The sequence below is a fragment of the Lutjanus erythropterus genome, chromosome 19 (assembly GCF_056507025.1).
Source record: "Lutjanus erythropterus isolate fLutEry1 chromosome 19, fLutEry1.hap2, whole genome shotgun sequence".
NCBI lineage: Eukaryota > Metazoa > Chordata > Actinopteri > Lutjaniformes > Lutjanidae > Lutjanus > Lutjanus erythropterus.
In genome coordinates, this window is record NC_139335.1 from 1,150,708 (window position 1) to 1,160,000 (window position 9,293).

At 42.7% G+C, this 9,293-nt stretch overlaps 1 protein-coding gene across 1 annotated transcript in view; it reads left to right on the top strand.

The window, feature by feature from the left end:
- The first annotated feature begins 212 nt into the window (after nt 1-212).
- stx1b (syntaxin 1B) overlaps nt 213-9,293 on the top strand; it is a 59,859-nt gene continuing 50,778 nt past the window's right edge. Inside the window, exon 1 of the mRNA XM_084743583.1 lies at nt 213-695. Coding sequence (XP_084599709.1) covers nt 666-695 — 30 coding nt within the window. The 5' untranslated portion in view covers nt 213-665. The remainder of the gene's footprint in view (nt 696-9,293) is intronic.

A 9,293-nucleotide genomic window follows, 5' to 3' on the forward strand; every position in this document is an offset into this window, starting at 1 on the left:
GCAAGGAGGGGGGAGGGGAGAGGCAGCAGGTAGAGATGGAGGGTGGAGGGAGTTGACGCCTGCGCACTGGCTCTCCATCCCCTCCGCAGCGCCCCCCCCTCCTCCCTCCCTCCTCTCTCTTTTTCTGCAGCATCAGTACCACACTCCCTCCCTCCCTCCCCCCTCCTCTCCTCCCCCTCCTCCTCCCTCCTCTCTCTCTCCTGGTCGCTGTTCCTGCCGCCTGCTGCTGCGTTGCGCGCTGCGGGGCCACACTGCGACCGCACCGAGGAGCGAGAGGAGGACGCCGCGGAGCGAGCGGGGGGCAGCCTGAGCCAGAGCGGCGGAGAGGAGCTGTTTAAAAAGAACCAGACGAAGCAGAGGAGGAGCGCACGGAGCACAAACACCACCGAAGAAGAAGCAGCAGCAGCAGCAGAAGGCGGAGACGCGTCACACCGCGCTGTTCCTCCTCCATCTCTGTGTCTGTCAGAGGAGCTCCGGCACGAGCAGGAGGACACACAGGAGCACGAGCCTGCTGGGGAGTCTCGGAGCGCAAAACGACGAACGACGCGGTGTTGGAAACCTCCCCCCCTCCCCTCCCGCATCAGGACCCGCACCAGGACCCGCACCCGGACCAGGACCAGGGCCGATTCTCCGCTCTCTAGCAGCCAGCTCGGCGCGGCGACACCATGAAGGACCGTACGGCGGAACTGCGAAGCGTAAGCTCTCATTTTCCTCTTTATGTGCATCATGTCGGCCTCCATGTCCCCACCTCCTCCTCTCCTCCTCCTCCTCCTCCTCCTGCTGCTCCTCCTGCTGCAGCTCCACGGCCTCGCCGCCTCTCCTCCGCTGCTGCGGCGCGGTGCGATAAAACCAGTTAAAAAGCCCACATTAGAGCTGATGGGGCCTGTGTGCGGAGGAGGTGCTGCGGTGCAGGCGGTGCAGGCGGTGCTGCGGCTCTTCATGCTGTGAATACAGAGTGATGATGAGGAGCAGCTGCAGCGCGGAGCGGATGGAGGTGGATGGAGGTGATGGAGGTGGTTCTCCCTCAGTGTGTGTGGGGGGGTGTTGGGGCTGGAGGTCATGGTTAACGCCGGCTGCCTCCATTTTCTTTATTTTCCGCCTTTAATGAGTGGTGTGTGAGCGCGGCGCGGCGCGGTCGGAGCGGCGGCTGCAGACGCAGAGGCCCTGCTCAGGCTCTCTCTGCCCGTGCAGCGCTGCATGCATGATGGGAAAACGGGTTTGGCTGAAAATAAATAAATAAGCATCCTGGCCGTGCATGTTCATGCATGCGTGCCTGGATGACCTGATGGAGGAGGAGGAAGAGGAGGAGGAGAGCTGACTCTGAAACGAGCCGCGGACCAAAATGCAGTGATTTTTTTTCGAGGCCGCATCCTGCAGCCCGCGCGCCTCCTCCCTGATAGAGCCGCGTGAGTGTGGGAGCATCAGTCCCGATCAGGAGGATCGATCCGATCCGCGGCGGGATGGATGGATGAATCAGAGCGGAGGACGCGGTTTTATCTGCCGCTCCTGCGTGGCTCATAGTGGATGAGGGGAGGGAGGGGTGGTGATGGTGGAGTGGTGTAGTGGGGGGTGGTGTGGGGGTGGTGGTGTGGAGGGGGGGTCCCTTTATTGTACCAAAGCCTCACCCATTTTATGACTGTGGCTCTGCGTCGGGTGAGACCGCTTTTTCTTTTTCTTTTTTTACCGCGTGCGGTAAATGCGGAGGAGCGGCAGAGGAAGCGAACAGCTGATGCTGGCGGTTTGGGCGGATAGTGGGGGAATTTTTTTGGGTGGGGGAGGAGGGGGGTGACGGCGGGGAGGGGGGGGTGGAGGGGGGGGGGGGTGTCACATCAGCTGCTCAAACTCTGCAGCAGCTCCACGCGCCTCCCGCCACCGCCGCCGCCACCACCAGCACCACCACCCGGGTTCAACCGGGTTCGCGTCAGGCAGCGAAGAACTGTAGAACACACATCCATCCATCTATCCACCTATCTACCCCCCTATCAATCTGCCAGTCTATCTATTTATCATTTGATTCCATTGATTTATTGGATATTTTTATGAATTCATTTTCATCTGATTGGATTTTCTTCAGCTTCATTTCTGTGTGTCATTGATCAGAGCCTGATCAATACTATCTGATCAATACATCAGCATCTGAATGCCGAGTGTGTGTGTGTGTGTGTGTGTGTGTGTGTGTGTGAGAGAGAGAGAGAGAGACACCGCCTGGAGTTTACCGCACTGCTGTCCATCCATCCCTCCGTCCGTCTCCATCACTTTACAATCTATACATCTTTTATCCCTTCTTTCATCCCTCCATCATCCTCTCTGTCCTCCATCTTCTTTTTTTACTCCACCATTCATCCTAATTCTCCTTTTCCTTATTTCACCTTTCCCTCTATCCCTTCTTTCATCCATTTCATTTCAGCTCCATCCCTCCATCATCCTGTCATCTTTGTATCCATTCATCCCTCCATCTCTACCTCATCATATCTCTTTTTCATGTTATTCCATCCATCCTTCCATCTCGTCTTGCTCCCATCTTCTTCTTCCAACCATCCATCCGTCCATCTCTCTACAATCCTCCTCTCCTTTCATCTTTTCCATTCTTTATTTCACTTTTCCTTTCTCTCGTCATTCCCTCTGTCACTTCTTATTTCACTTTCCCATCCATCCATCCATCCCTTCACATCCTCTGTCCATCTTCTCTGCTTCTTTCTCTCTTCTTTCCTCACATCTCCTTTCCTCTTTCCTCCATCCTTTCCTCCACCTCCCTCCCCTCATCCCTCCGTCTCTTGAGTAAAATTTCCCTGCGTCCACCTGTGTTTTTTTTACTCACGTTTAATTTGTTCATAAAAAAAGGAACGTCTGAGCTGTAAAAACAGAAACGGGCTCGATCGATTCTCCCACAATAAATACTGCGATTCAATATTATGGTTTATTGCTATTTTTATTTTCTTTTTTAACACGACTCCGTGTGTAAAAGTTGAACTTAACATCATGAGTCATCATATGTCAGTCAGTCTCTGAGTTTTATTTCAGCAGCAGCATCACTATAAAGTGATAAATAAAATATTTTTTTAAATAAATGGCTACATTTGGCTGCTCACTAAACTTGTCCTATAAAAAAAATAGATAAAATAGAAAATATCAATGTTAGGGGTGTAATGATAAAATTATTCCTGTCACAATCTTGTCAGTTGAAAAATCCATACGTCCGTTTGCTCCACCTCTTTTCATATGTTTGGACCTATTTTTCAACTAGTGATCAATCTGGCAATAATTTTCCCTATTGTGCTGTGATTGGCCAGTACTCGTTGCCCATGACAACCCATCCTTGTGATCGTCAGAAAGCCTTTCTAATATTGTGAAAGGCTCAATTTTAGCCTAAGAACATTCTCACCCTTTACATAAACCAAACTGCAACTGAGAACTATAATAAATAATAATGTTGATAATAATAATAATAATAATAATAATAATAATAATAATAATAATAATAATAATAATGAATGAATTAATTAAAACAATAAGTTAACAGTGACATTTAGCTTCATGCAGGACAGGAAGTCCAGTCTCCCGCGACTCCACCATGTTGAATGTCTCCTAACTGTCAATATCTACACAGCCAATGAGATTACAGCAGGGCGGGACTAGTCCTGAGGAAAAACATAACACCTTGTGTCTCAGGGATGACGTGTTTTTGTAGTCCAAGCCTGATGTTAGCATCGCTCTGGTTCCCTCCACAAACAGCCAGTGGGATTTTTTTTTTCCACTGGAATTTGATTTTGTGCAGAAAATAAAAAGTTTATGATCCTGACACGTTTTGTCCAGTAAGATAATCTTAAACAAAACGTTGTGATTTTCAAATCATAAATGCAACCGCTAGGAGTTAGCAAGTTAGCATTTGTTTGCAACTGCTTTTTTCAAGACATGTTAAGCTTCTAAACTCAGGATTGGAGTATTAACTCACAGATTTTATGTTGTAGAACCACAGACATTATTTCAGACATTGAATCAAAAACTCACTGACTTCCAGACGAGAGAACCAGAGGTGTAAAGGTATGAACTATTTTCTGGGTTTTCTGACTCATTCCTGCAGCGAATGTGTAAAAAATAAAATATTTTTGGAGGAAAGTGCTACATTAGCTGCCCCTGCTCATCAGGCTAGAGCTATAGGAAGAAAAAATGACAAATAAAATAAAAACATTATATATTTTGTTGAGTTGTGTTAACAGTTGCTAACTTATGAGAACAGACATCGGATACGTCAGAGAGTGAGGAAGGAAGTCAGTGAATGTGACAAAATGTAACATGGATAAAAAATTGTTTTTCAGCAACCATGATTTAACAATGAAGACTACAACTCCCATGATCCTATGCTACTTCATGACAGCATCAAACATGATGTCCTTTTATTGTTCTGATGTGAGACCCCTAGTGGCAGAACTGAAACACTGTGTGTGTGAAGTAAAATGGATTGTTTGTTAAGAAAACAACACTGTGATGATGGTGCTAATTTCAGTTGGCACATTAATGATCATTCTCATCATGTGTTAGCATCAAGCTAATGTGATCTGTGTTATACATTTAGTTGAGTTGTGTGCTCACATTATCCCAGATGTTTTTAAAAATATTTAAATATAGAGAAATCTGTCATTTTATTCAGGTTTCCTGTGAGACGCTACTGTGAAAACACTTTCAATATGTCAGAGAGGGAGGAAGGAAGACAGCTAACGAGAATAAAACTTTTATATATGACAGAGTCACTGCACCAGAAATTTAAACTTTAATATGAGTATTAAAAAATGATGCACAACACTATATATTTGCTTTTAGCTAACTCGGCTAAGGAGCTGTGTGCTGTCCCTGTCAAATAAACAAATAAAATAAATAGATACAAAGGTGATAAAGTCCTCGGCGTACAGCCCAGCTGTACTTTCAACAGCTTTAATATGTGACCTCGACTGTGAACGTGATTTTCTCCTGAGTCATGTCAAATAGATTTTTATCAGCACAATTTCAATATTAAATTGAACATTAATCAAATTGAGCTTTCAGTTTCAACAATTGAAATCAAAGGCAGAGACCATGATACTCCCAATATTTTGTTTTTCTCTCCAACGCCACCCACGTGCAGCGTCCATCGTCTGTCCAGAGAAGACAGGAAACTTAAAAGACGACACACTGCAGCTTATGGCTTTATTTATATCACACTTCATACCAAAAAAAGACTCTTTTATAGAACACTTGCAAAATGTAAATGACAGCTGTCAGGACATAAAACCATAAAATCTGTTGATCTTTACAAAAATAAATTGAGTTGAATGTGACCTTAAAAATCAAAAGTCATATTGAATCATGGATTTGGAGAATCGGGAGATGAAACAGTTTGAAAAATTTATGATTATAGTGACTAACTATCACAGTTCAATATTATTGTGGTATTTCTAAATTAAAGTGTGCTGAAACACCAACTTTTATTCTGAAAACCTCTCAAAGATTTGAAATTACATCATTTCCTTTCTGATGCGCTTCAGTCCGGAGACTGCTGCTAACTTGTAATCAATTGTGGTTATTATGATAATAAAAAGAACTGAAATAATAATCGTCAGGAATTTTATCGCGGCTTATCATAAAACCAATTATCATCACATCCCTGTTCACGACTTTCTTTTGTTACTGTGTCTCGCAGCAGAAATTACATACTGAGCATTTAAGTTTGTCAAGTCAAATGAATCATTTGTTCCACATTGCCATTAGCATGTTAATGGTAATTCCCACTATGTGTTAGCATAAAGCTAACAGACAGAGTACTGGTTATTTATCTTGTAAAATATCAATTCAGGGTTCAAAAAAAGGGTTAAAAAATCAATCAGTTGAAAAAGAATCAGGATACTGAAGTGAATCGATTTTTTTTCACCCCTGATAAATGATGTTATGTGATGATTCATGCGACTTAAACACCACTTCTGGTGAAGAGCTGAAAACATCAGATCATTTGACCTTAGACTGGGTTCATCTTGTTGTGTCTTCTTCTTCTGTGGTGTCTTAATGGCCCCGACTGTAGAATTAGCTCCACCCACTTTTACTTCCATCAATCGGTGAACTCACACTGACCCGGCTGGGGTAAAATCGGTTAAATTTTGAGTGGAGTTTGGTTGGAAACTAGTTTTTAGTTTCTTTGTTCTATTACTCATCCATCCATCTCTCCATTTTATTTCAGCCTCCATCCTCCTCTTCTTCTTCTTCTTCTTCCCATCCTCCAGTCCCTGTCGTCTTGCCACCACCTCATCATCATCTCCTCCATCCATCCATCACCTCTTCTTTCATCCTTCTATCCTCCATTGTTACTGCGTGTTTTCTCTTTATTCACATCCCTTATTTCATCTTCATTCTCTCTCTTCCACCCCTTATTTTCAGCTCTCGTCCACCTATCACTTTTCGTTTTCATCTTCCTGTCCTCCCATCCCCCACCCCCCCATCCATCCATCCATCCACATTCATTTCCATCTTTACTGCACCCCTATTTCCATCCCTACAGTCCTCATCCCTCAATCCGTCATTACATTTTTACATCATTTTCCTCTCTTTTCGTCCTCCTCCCTCCATCCCTCCCTCCGTCTGCTGCACATTCTTTCACTCTGCTCACTCTGACTCTGTCTGTGTGAAACAGACACCACAGAGGAAGAGTGGAGTCCAGTCAGCATCCTCTTTTTTTATTTTCTGGTCATTAATGAATCTCTCCTCCTCCTCCTCCTCCTGTCGACTCGTCGGCGGCCATGTTGGATGATCACTGGAGTGAAATCCGGCTCACGTAATCCTGCCGGTAACAGATGCTGCTGTATCATGCAGCAGCAGCAGCAGCAGCTCGGTAGTAATAATTATATTTTTATGTAATCGTCCACATCACAGTGACGCTGGCTGCTCTCCTCCTCCTCCTCCTCTTCCTCGCTGCTCCGACTCCACGCGAGTCTGAGCGAATGCTGTTGAGTGAGTGAGTGTGACTGACAAACACTACAGGCTGCACAAAACTCTCAGTAATGTTCCTTTAAAATGATGCTTTAACCCTCATCTGGCAGACGTAGCGTGGTTAGTTCAGGCCTACTTGTCATTGATTGTCAGATTTTGTGAAATTCTGGTATTCATATCACATATTCTGTGTGATTCTGTAGGCGTCATGGTTGCTGCTGTGGTAGAAAAAAAAAAACGCTGCATCATTGTTCCACCTGCTGCAGGAAATGCTTCGTCATGTTAGAGCGCCGGCGCTCTCTGCAGCAGTCGTTTTGGAGCCGTGGATTTATGTGTTGCTGTGATAGTTCTGTTTCTTTGAGTCAGTGGTGGAGCAGAAGAAGATTATTAAATTATTAATCATTCCATAATTAAACATGCAGAAAAATGTAGTATTTTTTCATTTTTCAATTCCATTCATTGAGACTAATTTGCTGATTTTTGTCACAATTAATCAATTAGTTGTTTGATCCATAAAAGTTTAATCCTGTCACAATCTGGCTAAGTGAAAAATACGTCCAAATGTTCATCGTGACCGTTTTCATGTTTGGACCTTTTTTTTTTTGATCAATCTGGCAATAATTTTCCCACTAATCGATAAGTTGTTTGGTTCATAAAATGTCAGAAAATATTTATTTAAGTCCAAGATGATGTCTTGTTTTGTCCACAACTCAAAGATATTCAGTTTTACTGTCAAAGAGGAATAAAGAAACCAGAAAATATTTACATTTAAGAAGCTGAAATCAGAGAATTTAGACTTTTATTTTAATTAAAAAATGACTCAGAGTGATTTATAAATTATCACAATAGTTTGCAATTAATTTAATAGTTGATTAATAAATAATTAATGCAGCTCATTGTAATTGTGCTGTAAAAGTAGTAAGTAGTCTAACAGGGAGAAACAACAAATCATTTTCTTATTTTCCTTTTATTTTGACACTTCCTCTACCTCACTTCCTGTCCTCAACTTTCCTCAGCAGTGATTGGTTCTTTTTAAGGCCAAACAATTTTGAAGAAATATGTAAGTGTGATTATTTTGACTGAAATTGCAATTGTGACCTTATTTGCAATATTAGAGGGTGAAGTCATTATTCTCCTTATCCTCATTATTAATTTGTTGATTATTTTCTTGATTAATTAATTAGTTGTTTGGTTGATAAAAACTCAGAAAATGGCAGAAAATGTTGATCACTGTTTTTCAAAGCTCAAAATGTTCACATTTGAGAAACTTTGAGAGAAAAAAAAAGACCCAAAAACGATTGATTATCAAAATAATTGATGATTATGGTCTCTGCTAATCCAAAAAAGGGTCAGAGAGGTGGAGCGTGGGCGGAGCTGAGGTGGCCGAAGTGACTGACTAGCGACGTGCCACCTGTGACGGCGCCCACCTGTCACTCAAGAGTCTTAATTATGCCTAAGTTTAAGCGTTGATGTGATTTGAAGGGCTGAGTGGTGTAAACATCCAGCCCCCGTACAGTTAACATGTTAAAATCTGATGAGAAAAGACAAACTGGGATGAAAAAGGGATTCATTCCTCTCTTCGTCCTCCTTTTCTCCTCCTCCTCGTCTTCCATCAGAGTGATATTTTTGGCCTCGGGGGAGAAAATACTTTTTCTGTCATCATGATGGTGAAGCAATTTGTTTAAATGGTCAGAAAATTGTACAGAGTTTGGTTTGAAGCGGGTGTGTTTGTGCTGAGGGAATCTGTCAGTATTTTTCCAAAATCCTGCACAAATGTGACCAACTCTATGTCTGATTTTGCGCATCGATGACATCAGAGGGACTTTTCCTACAAAAAGACAAAATAAAACTTTCTTCTCTCTTCTGTTTTTTTCTCTGTGTGTGACCGTCTGAGCTCTGATGGAAAACTGAGAAACATTTGGACTTAATTTTCACACGTGTGCCGTTTATTAACAGGAACGGACAGAAATGCTTCATGTTTGAATTTTATTTGTGTGAAACTTGCATCAGCCAGTTAATGATACATTTACTCATGTACTTTGAGTATTTCCAGTTTATGATACTTTGTTTTACAGCTTCACATTCAGATTAATAATACAAAATATTATCAATTAATTAAATGACATCAACCCACCCAGCAGTTTATAAAGTCATTAAAATGAGCTCCATCTTCACCAGCAGCAACATTAGTGATGAACACATTAATGCATCAATAATTATAATCAAATAATAATAATATGTTTATGATTCTGCATCATGAGTCTGTTAATATCAGCTGACTGATATTATTGGTACAATATTGGCCTCATGTTCTCCTCTCTGTTCTCTACTGTTCTACTCTG